The sequence below is a fragment of the Mycetomoellerius zeteki genome, unplaced genomic scaffold, assembly GCF_001594055.1.
Source record: "Mycetomoellerius zeteki isolate Tzet28-1 unplaced genomic scaffold, Tzet1.0 scaffold122, whole genome shotgun sequence".
Lineage (NCBI taxonomy): Eukaryota > Metazoa > Arthropoda > Insecta > Hymenoptera > Formicidae > Mycetomoellerius > Mycetomoellerius zeteki.
The window spans coordinates 2632345-2657765 of record NW_017256147.1 but is presented as its reverse complement, the minus strand read 5'-3'; the positions used below and the strand labels follow the sequence as shown (position 1 = coordinate 2657765).

General features: G+C 40.2%; 2 protein-coding genes across 2 annotated transcripts in view; one reads left to right on the top strand and one right to left on the bottom strand.

Annotated features, from left to right (window-relative positions):
* Nucleotides 1-15301, bottom strand: part of LOC108731278 (TSC22 domain family protein 1) — a 76250-nt gene extending 60949 nt beyond the window's left edge. Inside the window, exon 1 of the mRNA XM_018461531.1 lies at nt 15239-15301. Coding sequence (XP_018317033.1) covers nt 15239-15301 — 63 coding nt within the window. The remainder of the gene's footprint in view (nt 1-15238) is intronic.
* LOC108731203 (uncharacterized) overlaps nt 1-25421 on the top strand; it is a 126770-nt gene that overhangs the window by 23041 nt on the left and 78308 nt on the right. The gene's annotated exons all lie outside the window — the stretch shown is intronic.

Genomic DNA, 25421 nt, shown 5'->3' with positions numbered 1-25421 from the left:
ATTGCTGCAAGAGGTGCACATTTCGAACAAAATCTTCATTAAAAAGTTTATAAATAAAATAATTAAAATAATAAATTAAATATATTTTTTTCTTTTTTCGTGATTTCCTGCGAAACAAAGCAAAAAGGAGCATATGTCTATAGGACTTTTTTTCTTAGTTTTTTACTCCTCTACACGCTCCCGAAGTTTTGCCATTTAATTTGGAAACACCCTGTATATAATTTATAGATATATAGATGATCTTTATCTTATATATAGGAAAAATTTAAACTCATATTAAATCAGGGTAAAACATATAGGTACATCGGTAATTCTGTGATCACGAGTTAATATTATGAATTTCTTTTTTTAATTCTGATATGAGATCAACCAAGCATGAGATTTGATCGATTCGACGATCGTAATTGGCGATCACTGAGATAGTACATGAGAAAATTGAGCTCCTTTACGAACGATATTATTCACATCCTACATTAAATTGGATTGAGAATTTTTCGATATTTTCTAGCAATAGGTCTTGACCGCGTTCGTAACCTGCAGGAACATTATGTACCTAAGAGAACGTCTACATTGTTTCTCAGAGAGAAAGGCGGAAGTGGCATCTCTCTTTATCTCTTGTTGTAGGATTTGCAAAAAAAAACAAGTACCTTACATATGGAAATACAAATAGAAAGCAACAACTGCGAAAGTGCGTGTCGATCGAATGCACTTTCAATCGTGAAAGAATCTACGAAATGTGAACGTAGCACGCAAAGAAGCTTCAAGATTCATTAAAAATATTTTGCCTGACATATCGTTATAGAAGATTTAGAAATATTGATATGAAGATACAATATTCTATTAATGAGATAGAATATGCTTCTCTTTCTTGAGAAACGTATCTTTAGCGATATTTTTTGCGTTCGTTTATTTCAATCCCTCTGCCGCGCAAAGTGAGCTGTTAGTCTGTCGGAACCTTAACGATGTTCGATAAATCGTAAAAAGGTCCCTCCGCACCTTTTCTGGATCGATTATCATCGAGCCGGACTCAAGAAGAGTAGCCTTCTTCCAAGAGAAGAGAAATAAAGAGAGAGAAAGAGCGTTTGCTCACGCACATATATCCGAGTGGTAACTTGGGAGAAAGCGAGAGGGTCACCGTCGGAGAGCCTAAATACAGGTTCGAAAAGGAGAAACGAATTACCTACGAATCAGTCCCCACTACCTCCCTCCCTATCGGTCTTCTGCGAGCGGTCTCTTTTATCCTCTTCTTCCACTTCGCTTGGGAAAACGACCGAGGTCTTCTCGCCCGGAGGGACTACCTTGTATTCCCTCTTCTTTTCCCTCCCCCTTCTCGTGTCCTCTCTTCCCCCTGTCCACCTGCTTCCCCTCTCCGCGTCTGCTCAGTTCCCCTCACCTCTAGAACGTCTCCATTAGAAGCCGTCGCACCTTCGGGGTCTGCGCGGTCTCCTAATTTGCCTACCGATCCGCACGATTTCGCTCCAGGTATCGTGGTTCCTGCCCCGAAGATCGAGCATGCGAGACACGAAGCACCAAGCAATTTATTTTGAGCCTTTGGTACTCGTGGATTGCAGGCGCTTTGTTGGCCGTCCCTCCCTCTGCTTTCGTGGTCCTCCTGGTCCCTTCCCCTCCCCCAAACCGTCCTCCCTCTCGCACACCTTCCACCATCTTCACCGACCGCAATCTTCTCGCCCGAGGTGAACCTGGTATTCATCGTTCTCGTTAGTCGTCGAACATCTTCATCGGGAGCCAATGGATACCGCGACGTCTTAATAACGCGCCTGCCGATCGCCGGGCTTTCCTTCCCCTTAATCATTCCGATTCTCACGACTCGCACGTCGCGGACCGGTATTTTGTTTTGCTTGCATCCCCTCCTCCCCTCCACCCCCTCCCCCAGTTGCACGTCTTAACTCTCGGTTGGTGCACGATAAGTCGATGGAACCCCATCCGTAGTTGTTTACCGAAATTATCGTATCATTGTTGATAACTAATGTTTTCTTGCTTTGTTTAATATTTTTAGTTTTGCTTTAGATAAAATCTAAAGCAAAACACGACGTATTAAATGGCTTTTATTTTTATGTTTTTTATTTTATTATTTATGAATTTTCAATGAATCTATATATTATATAATGCACATTCACATTTTATGGTAACTATTTGCAGTTATACTTTTGTTAAAATTATTCGACATAATAAACTGCAAAACGTTTTTTCACGAATTATTTATATGCCTTTTTACGAGCGAAATATTGCGACGCTTGATAATGTATGAAAAAGTTTAAAGGTTAACAAGTGACCCGTCAATAATATATGAAGTGAATTAACGGTAATTTTTAGTTCTAAAAATCTCTAGTGATGCTTATTAATTATCGAACTCGACATAAATTGGTCAGAGGTCGACTTAAGCAAATTCCACGCGAAACGCTATTTATCTTCTTCACCACGAATTTCCATGCTTAACATAATCTATACGCTTTTTCTGCAAGCTTCTTGTCGTATCTTCAGGCAAATGCGAAATGTATTCATACATTGCATCAAGTTTTGCAATGTATTCGCGAGTACGATATTTGTTTCGAGCTATAGTCGCGTATCGCCGGTCGACGTACATGATTTCACCTTTCCTCGGGGATATTCGCAGGTAAACGCGCATGAAAATCGGTAATCACAGCTCGCATATCGCGCACGCTCTCTCGCTTTTGTCCCGCGTTTCGCCGTTTCTTCCCCTCACAATTTGATAAATATTCCGCACCCGTTAATTCCGCAGAGACCGGCCAGTCGATCCCCGGAATAACGCGTTCTCGTAATAATTTGCAACAAATAATGATATTAACGTCGTCCATCACCTGCGTAAGAGAATACTCGGTGCGGCTGCGCGTTACCAGACTTAAATCAGATTACATCTAACTTATCCTCCGGCACGAAGAAAGAGAGAGAGAGAGTCCCCACACGCGGCATAAATCACATCCGGACGTACACGTTATGCGCGCGCAACGCGTGCAATAGAGAATGGATGTAATTAGAGCGCGCGTGTCATCTACGCTAAAACGCGGTCCGAGGCTCATTACCGAGATGCACGGTAAAAAAGCGGCCGATCATCAATCTTTGTGAGTCTTCCATGGTCTTCCACGCGAAGATAATGCCCTACTTATCAAGCTGCCAACTCGACGATAAACTCATCCTGTTCTCGCAACTTTACATTCGCCGTCGCCGCCGCAACAGCCGCCGAAAACTCTGTAATCATCAGCCGTAATTACTAAATAATCGTTAGCGTGCCTTGATAATACATTGCAAGGGTCGATTCACGACGTCCGTATCAGCGAAATCGTGCAGTGCTTGTAAAAATAATTCTTCAGTGTAATATTTCTATCATGATGTTTGAATTATAATTTTGATGAAGAGAATTATTTCGGTCGGAGATACCTGCGATAGATAATTTTAATGAAAGCTTAGTGTTCTCTACAAAATCATTTTTTTTTTTAATGTTCTCTAGATCTTTTGTTATCGCGGAATAAAAGGAGCATTTTAATTGCTCATAACTCAGTTAAAAATCATCGCAATTTAAAAATAGATTCGTAAAGAGCTGAAACTTTGCTGAAATGTTATAATTGCTAAAATTTTTTTTAAAACCTGTAAACACGACACAAATGTAGCAAAGTAGCGCTACAAACGTTTGTGCCAATCCAATAAATTGAAATTATTTCTGCAACTCGCAAGTATCTCATTTCGAATTCATTAAAAGTCTTTGTGCTCGCCCGCTGTAATTTCATCATATCGTAAAGTCAGTGCCGCGGATCGACCTCACATCCGTGCCGATCTCCGTTTATATAGGTATCCAATGTATATCAATCGTCGACAATAAGTCCGACTCTCGCCGGTGCGTTTCAGTCTCTCCTTTTTAAAGCCGCACTTGACACAGCCTTGACTCTGCCGGCCATTACGCACGTGGGCGTCCCGCCCGGAGCGTTCGCGAGCCGCGATTCACCCGGCTCGCAATTGCACTAACGAGTTTCGCAACGCGGCGGCAAGAGCCCCGTAGAATGCATCGAACTGTAATGAGGGGAAAATTAGCGGCAGCGCAGAGCCCCGGCACCGAAGAACGGCGTGGTGATGGCGGCGCGGTTGCACCAGTCGTTTGATTTCTTCGTGTAAGCGATTAGCGTAGCAGCAACGCTGACCGGCACCCTCGAGAGACTTCCTTATGTCAGGGGCGAGGCGCAACCAAACGTCTGCCTGCACTTATGCGAGCCGGCTCGTACTTAAGTCGAGTTAGGCGTTAGTTAAGCTGGGCCAAGGGCAACTTTGAGCGAGGGGAACACCGGCCACCCTGCGGCCGCCAAGCCAGTGCAGCGCTCTACGGCTTCGCGAAACGATCGTGGAATGCTGCGCCGTTTTCCTCTTTCTCTCCTGATTGATGCCGCGAGCCACGCAACTATCGTATACGACGTACTTATGGTGGAGGAAAATCTAGCTTCGTGGGGAACGGCTCCAAAGCGCTCTGTACCGGTGGTCCCATGTACCGGTGAGATATTCTTGCATCATCGTGATCGAAATACTCGGGTCTGTCGACGATTTCAGATGCGCAAAGAATGCGTTTCTGCTTCTTATCAATAACTTCTTGACAGAACGTGTCTTAAATTCGTTCGGATGAGGCTGAAGCTACACTCTTAAACCCGGTTGCACCAATGTTATTTTGACTTTAAGCAAGACTTAACTCTGTCTCGTTTTAAAGCGAAAAAGAGACAGAGACAAAGAGAGTTTTAAGCCTTGCTTAAAGTAACGTTGGTGCAATCGAGCCTAAATCCTGTACCGCGTAGTATCTCAAAAACACTTATATTGTGATTTTGTGCTAATTATGCTTTTAATATTAGTTTATATAACTTTTTCAACTACAGTTAGATTAAAATGATTTCTTGATAAACGGTTAGAACAATGGAATCAGTGGTTAGAACAAGTTAGCACATAAAGAGCACTAATCCTCCACACATTGGGACCTGATTCTGCTTATGTTCTTAATGGACGTCTATTAAGATAGTATGCTAAAATAAACACACTGATTTGGAATCTTTCAATCGATAACAATTTTGCGTATGATTACTAATTTTTTACTGTATTACAATCGAAGCATAGGAATGCATTTATAACGCATTTATAATCAGTTTATATCGTAACTTTGCACGCGTATTAGAACTTGAAACGTGTTTAAAACATTGAAATATTATTCTTCGTTGACGACATAGTTATCGTCTCCGTTGCGTCTTACTTGCTCGCCTCAGTTAATACTTGTGCCAGAGGTTAACGAAGTAAAGGGCAGGGTCTTTGCCAGAGCATTTATCGTCACGATGGTGAGCCAAGGGTTGAATCACGAAGTTGGCGTATCTATGAGCGTATATACGTGTGCGAGAGGAAAGGGCGGGAAGCAAATCAAGTTAGAGGGGCGGGAAAGCGAAGTTACTTCTTATTTATGCCGCGTGCTTACCGTGACTTCAGGGTCTGCCGACTTCGGCGAGTCGTATATCGATTATGAGAGAAAGAGAGAAAGAGAATTTATGCACGTAACAGCCCTAATACAGGGTTACGCATGTACCGAGAATTACGGCAAAGAAAGAGAATGAAAGAAAAAGAAGGAGAGAAAGGGAGAAAAGAGAGTGAGCTCGGTCTACGTCTTAATTTTATACTCGATACAGCTAATAATTCCGCGTCGTTTTGATGCCGATCGCATATCGTGCTCGCGACGGTCAATTAACGTTTAACCTTGACGAGTATCGCCTTGCATGTGCACTCAATCTAGTGCGTGCACGTCCTGAACATGCTGTAGACTTGATTGAGCGATGCGGAATTATCGATAGAAAATTGGATATCTGATAACGTTATGGTATGATTTGCGACAGATTGTTAATTAATCGTCACTTCAGTATTAACTTTATCAACACTTTATCGGAAACGAGGTAATGTCATATTAAATAAAATGAAATATAAACAAGTAAAATATAAAATTTATTCAATTAAGGACACAGGAAAAACAATTTTGCTAAAATACTTAAAAGTTTAAATACAAATAAAATTGTTCATTTAACTAAATTAATTTAGTACGTATGTCTTTATTTCTTTCGATGAAGACTGTATGTATTAATATATTATATTTAACTTAAATACATATATTCTCTCAACGAAAGAAATAAAGACGAACTAAAATAATTTAGTTAAAGTGAACAATTCATTTTCTGAGTTTAGATACAAGTCTGAAAGTATCTTTGTTGAACCATCAAAATAATTACACAAGAATCTCAAGCATGATGAGCAATGTTACAAAAAATTTTGACATTTTTGCAATCCCATAATTTGAGCATTCTATATAATTATTTTCAAATCTGTATCTAGTTAAACTTTTAGATACATCAAACTATCCTTTTCGTGCGAGTAATAGATTTTTAACTCTATAATAATAATGTTTCTACAATTTTATATCGATGTTCAATTGTTTTTAATCACAATAGACATTTTTCAAGATAATGGAAAACATTACTCAAACTGTGTTTTACATAAATTTATTTATATAGCGCGAAAATATTATATTATACAAAAAATGCTCTATAATAATAACATTCATATGATAATAAATCATGTTACTATTATACATATAATTAGATAGCAAACTGCCGCTTTGCTTTCGTATTTCATACCATTACATTATCTACATACGCGATGCATTCAAATGTGTTTATTATACACATGTGTTGTCAGAGATACAATGAAACATCACCATGTGAGAAACACTCAAATACGCAGTGAATATTCACGGATGTTACTCAATGCGTGAGAAATTATGATCTGCTAGCTGAATAGACTGAAGTAGGTTTCGCCCCCAGTGAAATAATAACAATGGAGTCCTATTTCGCAATTTTTCCCAAATCTTCCGTAAATTTATCACCGTTTGTATTCACGATAATAATTCGCACTTACTATAAACAGTTAACTTTCAATGGTACATCAATGCTATTTCGTAGGATGACAATAACAGAAGGGTTGCTATAACAGAATTCGATACATCCATTTATATACAGAATTTATGTTGCAAGAAGAGTCGCCCACCGGAAAACACGACCGATGAAATTGCGTATCAGATAGAATGTCATGTCACGCATAAAAGTTTTCTTTATCTTTATTACATACATAGCCGCTGAATAAAAAAATTTCCATAAATGGATCATTACTGAAGACTGAAATATAAATGACGTGTTGATTATAAGAACTTTTCGTGCAAGGTATTCGAATGGCTATATTTTTCTGATGGAAGAAACGAGAACGTCTTTTCTCTTCTTTTTGGATCTCACTGCTGCATTGTAACACGCGATACGTGTTGCGAAATTATTCAACCTTGTTTCATTCGCCCAATTTAAAGTCCAGTTAATATTTCTTTGGCGCCAGGATATATTATGACTTTACCTCGCGTGACGTTACGTACAAATTAATGTGTAAATACTAGTTTTTAAAATACACGCAATATATGATGCATGTATATAATTACATAGTATATACGATAATATAATATCTCTCTCTCTTTCTCTCTCTTATCTATTCGATAAGAGTGTACTCGATTAGCTGCTATTAATCCAAGTATGTAATAAGACTAATTATAGTATCAATGTCTACTCGAGAATGCTGATTTAGTTTAAACATATTAACGTGTTTTGTTTGTTATTGATTTAGTTATTGGTCATATAGAAAATATTTCATTCTCATTGTTCAATCGTCAAGTATTTTATTAAAATATATATCTATTATTAATTTGATCTATAAATTATATAAGTAAAGTTTGTAAATTTCATTTGTTAAATTTGAACTTTTTCTGATATATTATGGCTAACAAAATTATTTCTGAAAATATATAATAGCAATATTTTATTTTTTTCTCTAGAAAATAGAGATGTATCATTCCTCGAGAAATAGAATAAGGGAGATATAAAATTATTCTAATCGGAAAGTTCGTAATACTAAATGCGAAGCTTCTTAATAATTAATAATAATTACATGGTATCGCAGGGAGTATCATAAATGTAACGTCGAGATTAGCGCTTCTACAATTCTCTTGTTCACGCACTCTCAACGATCCGCGATTAACAATTATAATTATTCGGCCGAGACACCACGGGAGATGCAAGAGCGCAGCAAGCCGATTTCACGACGGTTTGCATATTCCGCGCCGACGAGGCATTTGCGTTGCTTCGACGTGGCGGTTGCAGCCAATTTGCGTACCTCTATAAATACAGGTACCGACGTTGCGCGGCGCGTTACTTGAGTCAGGGAAATATACCTAGGCGTTCGGTACCCGGGTGTATGTCCGCATTATACATAATGCATGATTCGCTGCGCATCTCGCCTCCTGTGAGATAGAGAGAAAGAGAGAGTGAAGAGAGAGAGAGAGAGAGAGAGAGAGAGAATCCTGGATAGCATCCTTCCGCTAGCTCTTCCTTTCCTCGTGTCGCTCGAACGCGCAGTGGATCCTACTAATTAAGGAACGAGAGATACTCGACGTCGAATTCTTGAGAGAGTTCCGATAAACGGTGCGTTTCCAGTCGGCGAAATACAGTAAAGTCACTCGCGATTGCCATCGTCGAGGTGGGCAAAAGGCGCGGCATAGCTGTTTTTCCGCTGATGATTAAGTACCGATAATGACGCGAATAAGTATTCGGCGCGTAATACGCTGGACGATCCAGCCGTGTCGACCGCGCTGTCTCGTACGAGGAAGATAAATTTCGAGAAGAAGGTAATGAGACTTCTTGCCTCCGGATTCGTCTTTAGGGATATTCTTTTTGCGATGATCAGCAGCCGTGTAGCGCCATCAACCGCGCGTAAAGAATTTCGAACGGTACCGTGTGATGGATATGAATATGCAGCGCATTTGTAAAATTTATTGCTCGCGCCTAATGTTTACGATCCTGTCAGTTTTACAAGTACCGACGAGTGATCGGTTACATACGATTCGATTAACGATATTGAAATAACAGTTTGAATAAGTATACGCTGGTTTATGTTTTTTCTAACCTCGGCATACTAATTTAGTCTGGGTAAACAGTAGTAAATGAAAATTGACGAAAAATGTTCAATACAATTAAGCGAATATTAATACAAATAATAAAATTATGTATGTTATTATTGCACTTTGCTTTGAAGTAACGTAAACAGACAGTATCCAGAATTTATTCAGAAATAAACAAAGAGGGTTATATTCGATCAAAGCGAGTCTTGATGTTTGATAATATTGTGTGAACTCCAGCTTCAGTTTAGAACTTTGTTTCAAAACTGACAATAACCGACGCGCAGTTTGCCTAAACTAAAATTATAAAAATTAATACAAAAATATTATTAGATATCAAGACTCGCTTTGACCGAATATGGCCTTCTTTGCTTATTTAAAAAAAAATGATAGTCTGGATAAGTTTGATATTTTCTTGTGTTACTTCAAAACGGAGTATAATAGTAATATAGTTTTATTACTGTTATGCACTTACTGTTGAAAGTAATTTCAGAATACGATATGCCTTCGTTATGTCGTCTGCGAACGTTCTACGTTGCACGAACTTACGGCCTTAAATACAGGATAATTTTCGTCTTCGGTAAGACCTAAGCACTCGCGATCATTTACGCAACGAATGGGGTGTAAACTGTAAATACTTTGCCATTCTTACTTCCCGTCGAACAGTATCCCGCTGTTAAGAACCCAGAACAAGGTCTCTCGCGCCGTGCTTCGCCTTTCTCGTCGTTGCTAACCTAGGGTCGCAGGGGCATCCTATCGCGTAAATCCGCGCACCAAGAATTTCCAGGGAAGCTACGTCGCGATGCATACATATGCATGCGCGCCTACTGCGTATAACGCCAACGCTAGTAGACTTCGGATGGAAAGTAACTGCCAATTAGCTAGAGTCCCTCAGGGAGGAAACTTGAGTACACGTCGAGTCGAGTCGCACATTTTACCGATGACTCACTTTTCATTGTCCCCGTCTCTCCCGTAGTGTCGATAGTTTCCCAAACTAGACATCGCCCCGCCTACTAACAGGAAAACGCAGCAGCTGACAACGTAAAAACGTCTTGCAAGCGTGGTACAAGGATGAAATATGTCTGCGGTTCGCAGGCTTCCGTTCGATGTGGACACACGCGGTATTCAGTGTTTGCACGAAAACAACAGATGTGTGAAAAGTATCGAACAAGGGCGGTGTTTTATGTGCGTCTTTTATTTTAAAATAATTCAGAAAGCACGTTCGCTTTGTAAGCTTCTGAGTAAGCAGCACTTTTATTTTTTTCGAACTGTAAAATCCACTAACGCGAGAAACAGTTTTGCAATTTACAAGGCCTCAACGACCGTAATGAGATGCGATACGTGTGCTCAAGAACATGTAGTCACGTAGTCTTGACGGCATTAGATAAGCAGGTGATTCGTGTACTCGTCCAACGATAGACTACGGGAAGCGGTAGGGTAGGTACGCGCTTGAGTTTCCGAGTCGTTGATTTACTCGTGTGTCAACTCGACGCAAAAGTCACCTTGTCGGCATACATACATATTTCTCGACAATCATGCAGAAATCCGGTTCTTACGGTAATCGAATCGGATGACAGGAGTAGGTAAACCGCGCAACGAGTTTTGCGCGTACACAGGTGCATCGATTACGCATCTGTGTCAGAAAATACATTATTTATGAAAGCTACTCCCGACGAAAGCGACTTCTACATCACTCGTATTTCTACTTTCGCTGCTGTAACCTATATGTGTTAATAGAATAATCATCTATCCGTTCTCGAAAAGAACGATTTTGCTGAAATATCTAAAAATTTGGCTAAGTATTGCACATCTGAAAATAGTTTTGTTTGATATTAAAAATAATACCTAATGGAGGACGCACAAGCTGGTTGCTAAAATGTCAAAATTTTTTGCAGCATCGTCCATCATATTTGAGTTTCCTACATAATTATTTTGATGATTTAACAAAATTAATTTCAGATGTGTTACTGGCTAAAATTTTAGATATTTCAGCAAAATCGTTCTTTTCATATAGAAATGCGATAATATCATGCACCTATGAGTTATTTTTAAACAATAACTTAGTGATTTTCGATAGGCCAGTTATAATATCATGCATTCAGTCATGAAATATTGTTTTCTCTTTCGTGCACGTAATGTAAAACTTGTATTCGGTGTAACTGTAACACTCAAATGAGAGTCAGTTAATATTGATCACTAGATTCATCTGGATAAAATACCGTCTCTTTCTCCCGCGGAATAGGCCCACATTATAAACATTGCCATAATTCATCGACTCATTTCGCCGTGAAAAACAAAACTCGAGTTAGGGTGATATCAGTAACAGCTGGTCCATACGCCTCTTCTGATCGTTAAGTCCGACGTACCCTCGGAAACCTCCATCGCGATGGACGATAGTCCGCTCCTGTACAACCGGGCACGCACATACGAAGCTTGCAGGTGCGCGCGCGTATACACACGCAGGTAACGACGTTCTTGAACGCAGATCGCGACGTAGATTTATCTGGCGCGAAGACCGCTGACGCTGTTTCCTCGCGCCACCGACTCCTCCCCTTTGATAATCGTGAGAGGGCCTCTCTCTCCCTGTCTGAATTCCGAATGTGGCGAGACACGGAGGTGAAGAGAACAAGAAGAAAGAAGCTGCAGCATTATGACAAAATGCTACAAGATGCTTGGATTAGAATCCAAAATTATATACGGTAATATGTCCATTTTTATTTTCGCGATTTATAGATGTTTCAAAAAGATGTAATATTAAAGAAACAAATATATTTTTTTATCTATGCAAACGCCTGTATCATTTTGTTAGCTTTTTTATTGGTGACTCTTAATTGAGAGTGGAAGCTGTTGTTTGTGAGCTCAGAGACAAAGATTTACTGGTCCAGAAAGGTAGAGGGAAGGCATAATCGAATTCGCAATATCGTATATAGCACTTAGAGAATTTATGTATTTGCATCAGATTCTCCATAGACTATCCATCTTCGAGCATCGTCCTAAGGGCTCATGTATGTACACTCTGAGGTGTTTGTATAGGCAGCAGGTAATCGAAGCCATACGATACGCCACAATTTTCTTCGGGAAAAACGAGAAGATTACGTGGTGTACAGAGTCAAGTAACCGGTTGTGGCAGAATCGTCTAACTGTTTAAAGCATAGCGTTGATAGATCTGGTCAAATATGCGAATCTCTAAGAACGCATCTGCCACTTAACGATATTTTAATATCCGCATCCTCTTTTGGAGTTACGAATATTACCGGTAGAATTTCATTAATGTATTTGCAATTTATGTTACTTTGGAGAAAAAGCTACAGCATCGAATTTTTCTATCGCTATTTTATTAAAGAATCATACAATTATGTCCGTGTCGTTGTTATCTACGGCACGCCAGGATTGCTGACATTACGGCAGTTTATAATAGGCATGTATTATTGGTCATTTATGTCACATTCTTAATTCAATATGCTATAAACTTACGTAATCGTAAATTTTTAACGAGGCGATTACGATTGTGTCTCCGTCTCTTGAAACGCGTATTCTTTAATTGATAATAATAGCTGCGTTCAGATCGAGCCGATTTAACGGCGTAAATAATTACGTGCATTGAAATCGCGTCTGTCAATCGCATTGAAAAATGTCGGAGTTACGTGTACCCGTTGACGTTACGGCGTGATTTCGATCCACGATCGATTCGCAAGGTTCGCATCTCGGCACTTCACCGTGCCATTACCCGCACGAAGAATTAATGTTCGCACGGGGAATAAATTCCCCTTTACATGGCAAAATAATTCTCGTAAAACGCGCACGCCGCTATATTCATAATTTAATGGCCATAATTTACCGATAGCTGTATATCCCGAGCGATGCTCGTGCCTAGGCAAAATATTACGTACGCCCGTACTTCTCGGCCGCTACAGCGATATAAATGTTCCGAGGATGGGCGGTCTTGATCGCGGCACGTATAAGCAGGTAGGTCAGTTAGTCGGTGAAAATTGCTTCAGAGGGAACGCGAACCGAAGGTAGTCATCACAGTCCGTCTCTCTCTTTCGCGCACGCATAGACAATCCCGAAAGCGGTACGCCGTCATTACTATACACAGAATGCCACGCGATGTAAGTGTATCTCGCAAATAATGTCTTAATCTCGGAAGCATTATTCGCTATACAGAGATACGGTGATAGAGAGGGCCATTGTCTCGGTCGAAAGTGTGTTTCATTAATACGTTGAATACTAAGCCGGATAAAGCACGCTATATTATGTTCAAAATATCAATGTTTGTTAATATTAAACAATTCAACTGTTTATCTCGCTAGGACTTGCTTATATTATTCTATACAGTAAATTATTAATGAACTTTGTGCAACGCTAATGAATATGATCGGTGACATGTATAGATTGAGAAATTAAATTAATAATTATTATGCACCGTTGTTTCTAATTATTACCAAATTATTCAGTCTATTAAAATATTACTATTTATTTAAAAAAAGAAACACGTAAAAATATTTGGCGGAAAATAATTAAAGATCTACGTTAGTTTTTGGTTAAAAAATTTACTTCCCGTGTGCAATATATTGTCAATTTTTCTATAAACATATTATAGTAGATTCTACGTCATTTTCAAGTTCCAAAGCAATCTTAAAACTTTATCTCGTGTAGGCTGATAAATTTTACAAAAGTTAATAAATTAGTTATGTCGCACTTGCTCATACACTACGAAAACAAGTTGCAAAAAGAAAAGATGATAGAAATAAACGTCAAAGTGTTTAGCAATTCACTCGTTCATCAACTAAAAGCGATAATCACGTAGCAGCGGGCTGCGACCGTTAGAATGACGTTGTTTCACGCGAGTAACGATCCTCGAGATCTCATTTACAGTACAAATTAGTCGTAGGCCGGTCCTGCGTTCTTAATGGCCGGTCGGCACGCAAAGAAGTTAAGTTTAATGAAGACCGCGCGTTATCCGTGACGAACCGTACGCGCGTTCGCGTTCGCAGCCGGTGTGTGCGAATGTGTGCGCGGCCATGCTCTCAGCGTACGCCGGCTGAATGCGACTTAAACGAAGATTTATGCCGCGACGCGTAAATATAAACAACAATGTGCAATCCCCGGGCGCATTGTCCAGTACGGTAGACGCGTGAGAGTCGGCCAATGCGAACTAATAAGCTCGCCGTCCAACGCGCGAGGGAATGCGCGCGTTCGGCGCGTCGTCTTCGCGTGCACGCGGGACACGCGTGGGTACACGCGGCCTCCGGACGATGGGGATTCAGCACCGGCTACCGTGTCTCCCGAGACTAATCGACCGGGGTGCAACGAGCGACCAAATCCATCCTCGTCTCCGCGAGAAGGCCGTTTTTTGCGCACCGCACCGGCGGAAATTTGTCTGTCGCTGCCTTAATACACCGGCTGTCAGGCGCGTCGACGGTGATCCATCTCGGGATACTTTTGGCGAAGTAGACGAACTCGTTTCTCATACTTCAATTCGTTGTTTTGCGATTTTTACAACGGCGCCTTTGGCGTGGAAAAGACAAGCGATAGCTCGACATGAATTTAAAATGCATATCGCATGTAATTCCTTTTCTATTCGTCCATCGTTCTTATCTCCGTTCTCATTTTTATCTCGGTAAGTGAATTAGTTAAAGTTAAATGAGACTTAATTAACGTTTATTAAAATCTCATGACTATATGAATAAAAATGAAAGAATTCTTCATAAACACTGGTGATCCGAAAATGAAATAATAATAGGTAACAAAATGTTCGCATTATCTAAACGAATAATAATTCCAATATATTTGAATATGCAATTATATATTTGTACACTGTATTATACACTGTAAAAAATAAAATGTTAATTTTAACTTAAAGACGTATAGTGGACTTTCTGAGACATTTTTGTGTTAATTTTGACATTTTTGTATGTCTCAGAAAGTTCACTATACGTCTTTTAGTTAAAATTAACATTTTATTTTTTACAGTGTAAGAATACAAAGAATGAGCGAGATGCGTGGTCAGTATTTTCGCGATATATCTGAAGTTTGATAGGATTCCAAGATGCCACCCTCACGCTTACGGTATCGCGAAGCATCGTGAATCATATCGAACGGAATTGTGCAATTAATTATCGCGACGGATGGGAGTGGCGGGAAAAGCTTAGAAATCCCATTTCCGCTTTTACGACGTAAAACAGAAATAACGTACGTAATACTCACACTTATATCCTCCATGCTGCAATTTCCGACATGCATTAATCCGTGATTAGCACAAATTTCCATGGGCGTCGTGCGAAAACGTAGATAAGGAGGCAACGCACATCAAACGCGTACTGTCACTCGTAGGAAACACGCTATGTGCGCGCAATATTCACGCGATATTCTTCCTCGGTTAAATCACACGCTGGTCGATTCAATAACAACATCAAGATTTCTTCCTTCCGCAAATATCACTCGAAAAAACCGGTCAATCTCGCTGCGAAGGCCACGTCGGCTGCGCCTCACTGCGATCGTTCCACGTCTCTGGAGCCTCATTGACTCTCCAATGACACTCACCGAGAGTCACACCACGTCGCTTTTCTATATCGCTCTACGTCGGTATACAGCACAAGGGTACACGCACACGCGAGATGTTCACCGCAAGATCGCCGGCAGGGTCGTCGCCACCGCGACACGGCGACGGCCGCGGCAGCCGGGGTGGTCCACGGAGCGTGACATCCTCCGTATCGGTCGTCGAAGTCTCCACACGCGCTTTCGGATGGATCCGCAGGCGGAGACAGTCCGGTCAAGATCACAAGTGCACTCGTTGTTGAAATTAGGGTCGCGTTTTCAAAATCTTACATCGACCTTAATCACCCGCAAGCCATCCGACACCGCGACTACAAAACGCCTGCGAACCACGAAATTGGAGTCAGTTCACTTAGCTTCGTGAATAAGTCACTCTAAAAGCTGTCGCCCGAACGACAATCGTAGATGACTCGTCCCTGTTATCGGGCCGCACAGAACCCACCGGGTAAGAAAAAAGGACCGGGACCACACACAGCCGTGAAGAAGTGTTCGGGGATCGCCACGGACGTTCTCGGGGAACGGACGATACGGGCGAGAGTGCACCGTGAGAGAGAAAGCCAAGCGTTCGCCGGCTCGGGCTGAAACTCACTGAGTCGACTCTTCTGGTGCCCGGCAGGTCTGTCCGCGACGCGTCGTGGTGAGGGATCGTGAGGCAGACGGAGAGGGAGTAAAACAGCCAGGGAGAGAAGGAGAAAGAGAGAAAGAGCGAGAACGACGAGGTAGAGCGAGACGAGGGCGATGGAGGGTTGCGGGGCCCTAGCCCAACGTGTCCCCTCCAACCGGCCCATTGGGTGCCCAGGGCTCCGACCATTATCTCTTCTTGAGCAGTTTCTGCCTTGCGCGAGACACTACGTGGGGCAAGGGTATAGGGAGGGGTTGGAGGGCTTTATTATATTTACGAGGCGTTATCGAAGCAATCCAACAATATTGATTCCGCGCCGCAGAGCGATCAACCATCTCAAAGAACGCCCAGCCACGGACCCTTCTATGCCCGCTACGTTTATACGCTACCGGAGGGCTCACACGGCGCCCTTATTCTTTTCACTCGTGCGCTCTCTCGACTCCGAGACTTTTTATTTCTCGTTCGCCTTTCGCCTTTAATGCCCGCCGAATGCGATCGAATCGCTCGCGCGCACGTTTTCTCTCGCGTGAATTACGCGGTGACCATGGGCCCTCCGTTGCTGCCGTTGCTTCTGTTGTTCCGCTGCTGCAGGAATTAAGATGGGTGGGGTGCTTCATAAATTCGACTAGTGATCTTGATCGGGATCGAGCCGGTTTAGGGACGGGCAAGGATAATACATTAATTTCATTATGATTCTCTCATTTATAGCTAGTTCGCGTGCAAGGCCGCAGGACGAAATATAGAAACATTGTAAAAGGAGAGAAGAAACTATTTATTATCTTTCAACATTTTCCACAGTTTGTTGTGCTTTAATCATAATACCTTTGATATGACTTTATAAATTTAAAATACTTATATATTTCTTGTAATCAATTTATGTGAAAAATTTAATAGATTGATTACTGTTGACATTTAGCACATTTGTTAAGAAAAGATGAAATTGAATTTTCTAAAAAAGTTGTCACTAACATTTATAGTATTCGATATTTTCTTATTTTAAAGATGTGATCTTCTTTCTGTTGTAACTTTAATGGCACGAAAGGTTAAATATAGATCTATTTTATGAGTATGTTATACGAGAAGTAGGTCGCGTTTCTTGGTCTCTATAATTTTATTTCCATCGCTGCAGGACTCGATACTTTTATGATAATATTTAAGTTTCAAATTCTACCCCGACACCATGCAGCTTTGCGCATATAAATTATCTCATTAAAACCAAGAGTAGAGGAACTTATATTTTTCGATTCGCACCAACTGCTTCGTGTCGTCATAAACATTACGAAACAGTACTGTCCATGTTTTCGCACAGTTACAACTGAAAGGTGTTACATCTTATTTTTACGGTAACCATAAAAGGTATGTCTTCAGATGTTTATCACATTACGCATCCCGATATTGTGCACACAGTCGCACCGCTTAATCAAACGCAATTTACACTCATAAAGCATTAAAATAATATATTCTACAAGTGTTTTACAAATTCTTTTTAAAAAAATTAGATTAATTAAATATTTTTAAAGATTATATACATGTTAAATATAACAATTTGCATTTGTTATAACTTAATATAAAATCATAATTTAATAAAATGACACCTTTTTGGAAATAAAATAGAAAGATGCAAAGAAGAAACAAGACTGTATATACGCGGTCATTTTTGCCTTAATTTGCTAGTTTATTCTCTTAACGTCTTCACGCATTAGCCTTTTCTTCCTGCAAGTCGCTTGTAAAATTACATTTTGTGCTCCGGTGACAACAAGGACAAATGATATCATCAGTAATACCGTCACAGTTGGAATAGCGTATCAAGATCGTAAGAAGCGCAACGTTCGTCGGCACTACCTTCAAAAGAAGAACTGTCCTGATTACCTCTTACACGCCCATTTGCGTGGTTGCGGTTGGATCATGTTAGAGACAGAATCTTGTCGCGCGCGCGGATGTGTGGGTGGGTGGATCGCGTAACAGCTGATCGTCCTCGCTGATCGGAACGCCAACAACGACAGTGCAGGAAGCTGCGGACGTTCCTGTGGTGTTATCCATTTGTATGACTCTCGGAATTTCATCCGTGTTCGATTTAGGCGTAAAGATAACGATGCAGCTTTTCTCTTTCTCTCTAGCTCCTCTTTTTGCTTCGAAGTACATTCGCGCTACAAAGTTCTAGTGTGTTCAAATCATTGAGCACGCACATACGCATGCGGAAACGCTATATGCTGATATAGCGCATGAAGTTGCTGATAGAGAACTAAATAAAGGATATACATCAAGCGACAGTGTAATCAGAGACTATGCTTGTCCGCAAATATTATGGGAACATGTTTTAAGAAGATACGACTCATAAATTTCGGTTTTATGGCGTAAGAGCGAAAGTAGCTACTGTTAATTTCTTTAAGCCACTGTACTTTACTTGCTTAAATTTTTTCCAACATTTTTTTAATAACAATGCATTTCATGATGGCATTTAAAAATTGTATTGAATTTTGGAAACAATGGAAACCGTCTAATCTAAAAGAATTGTCTTTCAAATTTTTATATCTGATTGAATTTAACAATAATAATTTTATAACAATATTCAAGTAAAAATTAAATCAAACATATCGAACTTTTCTTGTATTTTTTGGACGCATATATTCATGCTTGTTTTTGATATTCTTTTTTATACATGAAAAGAACAATTTTTGTTGAACCATTAAAATAATTATGCAGAAAACTCAGGCATGATGAACAATGCTGCAAAAAGTTTTGATGTTCCAGCTTAAACATAATTATTTTAACTAGCCAACAAAATTATTTTTAAAGATTTATATCTAGCTAAATTTTTAAGTACTTCAGCCTTTTCGTATATAAATTTCAGACCAATTCTTTTCTCTATCGAGGAAAAGTATCAGAGTAAATGTAAAGCTGTTGGATCTTCTGAGTTGAACTCAAATACACAGTTATAACGTCCAGTGTGCGCATGAATGGAGTGTAATGTACCTAAAGTATGTCCTTCTTGTAGCGGAGCCGAAGCAGCTTTCCCGCTTGATTTCGCGCGACGCGATTTACGATCGTCGCGGTGAGAGAGGCTCGAAATCGTGCGAACACCCTTCGCTTACGCCACTGATAGATGTAGGAAGTACAGATAGAAGTAAGAGGAGAAACACCCGCGTCCCTCTAATCCCCGTGAAAGCGCGTGATGCGTCCGCGGAAAGGCGGGGAAGGAGACTTGATGAACTTGCCTCGTGAATCACCTCGCCTATAAAAATCGGCGCCCGATGCGTGAGAGAGATAACGCAGGGGAGGAGCAGTAACAACAGGTTTGCTTATGTACGCACGTACGAGACTCCGGCAAAGGGAGACTGTGGTAAGCGCGACGGAGAAAGCGCCTGAGCGACGCGACTGCAACACGTGCATCGCGAGAGAATGTTACGGAGGAGCATGCGGCGGTGTCTGGAGCGCATCGCGCGCGGGTGCAATATGTGTGTATGTGTGTGTGTATAGTGTGCGTCCGGTATATGCGCGAAACGATATACACGATATACTGAACGCGTACGTGCACACGCGGGTACGCAATACTTGGCGCACATAGCCTATCGCGCATTGCTCGGTAATGTTCGAGTTCCACGCAGGTTGCGTCGGCGTGGCGCGAGGGTGGCGTTCCATCCACGTCGTGTTACGTTTATTGTTGCGTATACGTAAGCACGGTACGCTCGCCGCCGCGTGCGTTACGTGGACGTACGGCGGACGCGGGTAAAATGAGGTGGGCGAGGGGAGCTACAAAGAGAAAGAGAGAAAAGTGTGCTTACACGCGTGTACGCTTACACCGTCGGCTCGTTGTTCGAAAATATGATGGGGGGTTTCACGATGACTCATGAGAAAAACCAACGATCGCTGCGCGCGATGTTCGTATCTTCCCCGCAAATATTATCGTATGCAGGTGCGATGGTCCCGCATGCAACATGAGACTTAATGTGTGTGTTCTTTGGTGAACGAAACAACGGAATCATTATAGATAGAAATATTGATTGACCGAAAAAATTTTATTGTTTAATACGGGTATGTAGATAAAGTCTCAGACATTAATCAAAAGTTATTATTCCTTGCAGTATGATATTTTATTGTGAGCATCCATTATCGTCAGGCAAAATTAATGATATACGATTTTGTACATATTAATGAATATTTTACCTATGTAAAAGTATAAATCTAAAAATTTTATAAATTAAATGATAGAAAAAGAAGAACCTGATTTATTTATAATTTATAATTCATAAATTAATGTAATCTATAAATTTATATTTTTCTAGATTACATTATTAACTTCTGAATTATAAATTGTATAATCAAATTCTTCTTCCTCTATGTTTTAATTTAATATATAATGTTATTAATCAAATTGCTACAATTATTAAATTTATTGTTATGAAACGACTTTTACATCATCGTTATATAAGTTCAATACCGTTTTATAAGTTATATTCTATTTCTTTTCAATTTTGATGTCAAATTAGATTATCTTTATTGTCTATTCCCCTCATAGGATTATCTTCTGACGCCATGACGTTACGGAACTTTCTGTGTATAACAGTGAAGCACAATTGTATGATTCATGCGTCTCGCACGCATTAAACTCACTGAGCGTATGGACTAACGATTAAAATTATCAGTTAATATCGTCATTGATTAACATATGAGTTTCACTCGTGGCATTTCATCGCATTCACATTTGATTAGTCGATTGAATATCTCGATGCAGTTTAAGCACTGATGGTCTGATGCCAACACGACGGATCGTAATTGATTATGCGACCACGATTGTGAAACGCACTATTGTTCGATATTCTTCCATTTCTCAATGATCTCATTTTATGTAATCTTTTCTCCCATCCTGCTGAGGAATTTTTTCTTGTTGGATGTTGCAGAATATTTAGAGCACATGATTCGCTCATTGCGAAAGATTCGTTGCAACATTTTGTGTAGATCGTGAGACATATGCCTAACACCGATAAAAGAAAAATGCGCGATTATGACGTCGCGTCGGTTGTTAGTCGCTTTTATATTTTTCATATTTTTCATATTTATTCGCAATTATTCAGTTGAAACGTTTAAGATTTTCTTAAATATTAACATATATTTAAGTTTTCCAACTAAAAATTGAAAATTCCATTTTTAAGTAGAAGATTCATTTATTAGATATTATATTTTCTGAACTGTGTTATTATTAGTAATTTATTAGCGATTAATAATAAGGAAGCAATCTGATTTTATCAAGTTATCTTACGTGATCGATGATTAAACGTGATATCTTTGATATGGGAAGAATTATAATAAGGAGAATTGTAGTGCACTGTGAAAGAATAAGCGCAGCTTTCGCGAGTAAATCCAAATTATCGGATCGCTTCCTACGTAGGCAAGCAGAACTTTTACCAGCACTTTTCTCACGTAATTTCAGCGGTTACGATAAAAAAAACAGGATGCGGAAGGGAATGGTCTCTAGTTGGCTATATCAGCGCTCCTTTATAGCACCGGTTCTATAAAATATATCCTAAGGCGCTGCTCGCACCATCTCGCTGCCATGTAATAGGCGTGCCTGCGGTGCGAAGCCGCCGGACGTGTTTAATAACCGTGAAAAACATTATATCTTTGTTGTCACAACGAATCGTTAGTACGCGCCACGAAAACCAAACGTCATGAGTCAAATGACGCCTAACGCGGTACTGTCATTAAACGCCTACAAAGAACACCCATCACAGTCGCTGACGATGAAGTTTAGTTCCGGATGTCGTGTTGTCTTACATTTCCAAGATATGAAATTGATCTCTGCCGCGTGGACTGCAATCTTGAGAGTAAAACAAAGAACTTAATTTGAAGACACAAGATAAAAAAAATCGTTCGTCGTGCGTTTGTCGATAGTCTCGTCAAATTCGATGATAGCGCCAATCAAACTTGTACATATGAGTTTAAATTATGAATCCAGACTTTCCAAAAGCATGAACGAATATGGATAATCCTTCCCAGGACACTTTTATTGCGTCCTGTACATGCACGCATCTGTCTCGTAACGGTGTATTAGTGACGACGATATTCTTGCGCCTTGTGCTACTATATTCATTCTACGTTGCTTTCACACTAGCTCGGGAGATCGTATGCCATTCTATCGTATCCGAGCGAAGGTCGAGGACCAAATAAATGCCGACATACAAATACATTCATGCAGCGACTTCGTTGAATTGGATAATGATAATCCTAATGATTACGCAATCAGTTGCGAGCCGCATCTCTCTTACATCGTAGGACAAAACGAACTGTGACGTTTGTTGCGATAATTAAACGGACTTGAGTTCTTATCGGAACAGTCAGTTGACTTCGTGACACGTGCGTTTATTATGCGAAGAGGAATGTCGAAGGTGCCGATCGGCCGAATGAATGAAGTATGTAACGTGATTATTATGTGCGTATTAATGCGGCGAACGGAACTGGATATTAATGGGTGGTCTGGTCGTATCGCGATGTTTATTTATGTCGACGTTGCGTTCATTATCAGTTATTCCTAGATTTTTCTTACTTTCTGATCTTGTATTTGCAAACGCATTAAAGCCCCGATTAGCGTCGTACCTAGCAATTGAGTCATCATATCTGAATTAGAGATGAGAAGAGCAACGGATGATCGTAATCGATCGTCGACGGTGGGATCTTACAAATCAATTCTTAGAGATTCGAATGCTTGCTCGAGTCATGTAAATTCATGAGGAAATGCACGCCCGGTTGGGCGACACCGCAACAAAGTTAGAGTGTGGGGGTTGATCGTCCTGTAATGATTAATCGCGCTCGCGACGATAATTATAACATATGTGCGAATGATTACTACCTTAAGTAACCATACATTACTTCTTATCCTACAATAAGTCATTGCTGCTCGGTAATGGTTGCAATACTTTATCGTCGGCGCTATTCCCTCCACAGGTAGACGTGTGGTCGAAGGTCCCGACTTCGGGTTCGATACCGAGACCACTGACTTTAATTAGTCCGCCGTGATTGCGCGAACGTAAAGGCAGAAGAGCGAACGAGAAAGAAGTGGGATCCACTCAGGAGAGCATGATCTCTCGACGAAGATTTTATTTGCGCACGCAAGAAAAAGCGCACGCAGTGCACGCCGGATCTTTGGTTACGTTAATACCGCGCATATTTAACCGGGTGACGTTTATGTCCGCGAAGTGTTTCATTATCGCTATATATCGTAGCCATGAGCGCGAGAATAATCATCAAGGAATCACGGTCGTCGCTAAATCATTATCTATGAGCAGGTTTTTACGTTCGAGAGGGAATAACAAACACGAAAGGGAATAACGGAGAAGAGGGAAGAAATAGGGTAGAGAAAGAAGTGTATCGACTTACGTTGGTTTATTTAGATGTGTATTAGGTTACTGGGTTAGTTTTTAGTATGCTTCCTGAGATTTCGTTTCTTGTTGCGATCGATTAAGATTACAAGCACCTGCTATGGGAAATAACTTAAGCCACATCCATGCGATTTAATTTTTTATCTCTTTGACACAAATATTTCGTTTGAAAAAGTAATGTCTGATAGCATTTTTGAGAATCGATCTTATCGATGCACTGAAACTGTCCATTTAGTACATACAGATTAGCATAAGTATATCATATTGAAGCACATTATATGTGAATAGAAACTTAATATTACGTTTATGATTTTCCTCGAGCAATCCCGAGTAATATAGTTATTTGCAAATAGACATGTAATGTACGAAGTATGGGCAGTACCTGCTGGCTTTACAGTTGATCGCAACACGCCAGATTCTAATTATCATTTCATAGTTGCAAGTGGTCGCAACGGAATTATACGGTGGTAATATAATGATGAAGGCACCACACGCATTCCAATCGTAAGATGATACGTTTGCTACACGTATCGTTCGCAGAAGCGAGAGAACGAGAGTCGCGGGTTAATAACACAGGCACGTTTCTTTTCTCTGATTATAGTTTGATAACGCCGTAGATTTCGTGGTGCGTACCGAGCACGTCTGGTAAGATTAAGCGCGTTGATTTACAGACCAAACAAACAACTCACTATAATATTGGCAATACGATATTACCTTGAGATAACGGAGGTGTTAATGAAACGACGATTAGCGACCGAATACGATAAATTGCCCGGGATCGAAGTCGGGACGATACGTTATATTAATTGATCCATGTATTAATCGCATGTCTCCATCGTATTTATTTCACTTTCGTTGCTACGGATATTTCTGCAGAATTCCGCGAAGTAGACTATATCTGTATAAAAACACGAAGCAGTGGAACGCGTTATTCCTCCCGATGGTTTGCTCCAGATCTAGGAAACCTACCGCGGAGAACCGTAACGCAGTGGTGTACCTACTGTAAGAAAATATCGAACGCAGACAGTTTGGGATACTCGAGAATGGTTCATTTTATTGTAAAGTCTTACAAATTACAAAAAAAAGTTTTCATCTTTTAAAACTTATATTTTATTTATATAATTTTCCTTCATGAAGATATACATTAGGTATTGTATCATACATGAAAGTTATGCTTGTAATATTAATTGTGAGAATTGTTTCTAAATGATAACGAACCATTCATTTAAGGTTCCCATTCACTCACCACTACTATGAGATGATTGTGATTTCAGAAGCGAGAAAGTAAGGAAAGTTTTTGGTATGTTTTACAAGTCGGTTCTATCAATTGTAAGCGTTGTTTTATTGAAACATATTTTCATATTAATATATTTTGCAATAATTTTCTGATGTCAGTCAGACTGGTGAGTGAACAAGAGTCTTAAACAAGTTCAATTACAAAGATTTGCAGAGATTAGTGTTACGTTTACTATTAATATTTATGGAATATAGATTCCTTTACTATTAAAATTTTATTTCTCGAATATCCCATTGTTATTTAATGACTGTAATTGAAAATCTACCGAATATTCAGTTAAATAAGACATATTTGTTACTTTGAGTTGGATTACAAAAATAATATGAGCAAAATAAATAGATAATTTTATAACTAGTACTTTCGAGCACATTTCGCGTCTATATACGGCACTGGACCGAATGAATCGATGGGCTTTAGGGTGATAAGTGAAGGGAACGCTCGGCGAGCATGAAAGTCACGCGACTGCGACGCTGGAGCTTCTTTTTGCTGATTCCGGCGGCGAGAGGGGTAGAGAGAGAGTACGAGAGAGAACGCCACGAAGAG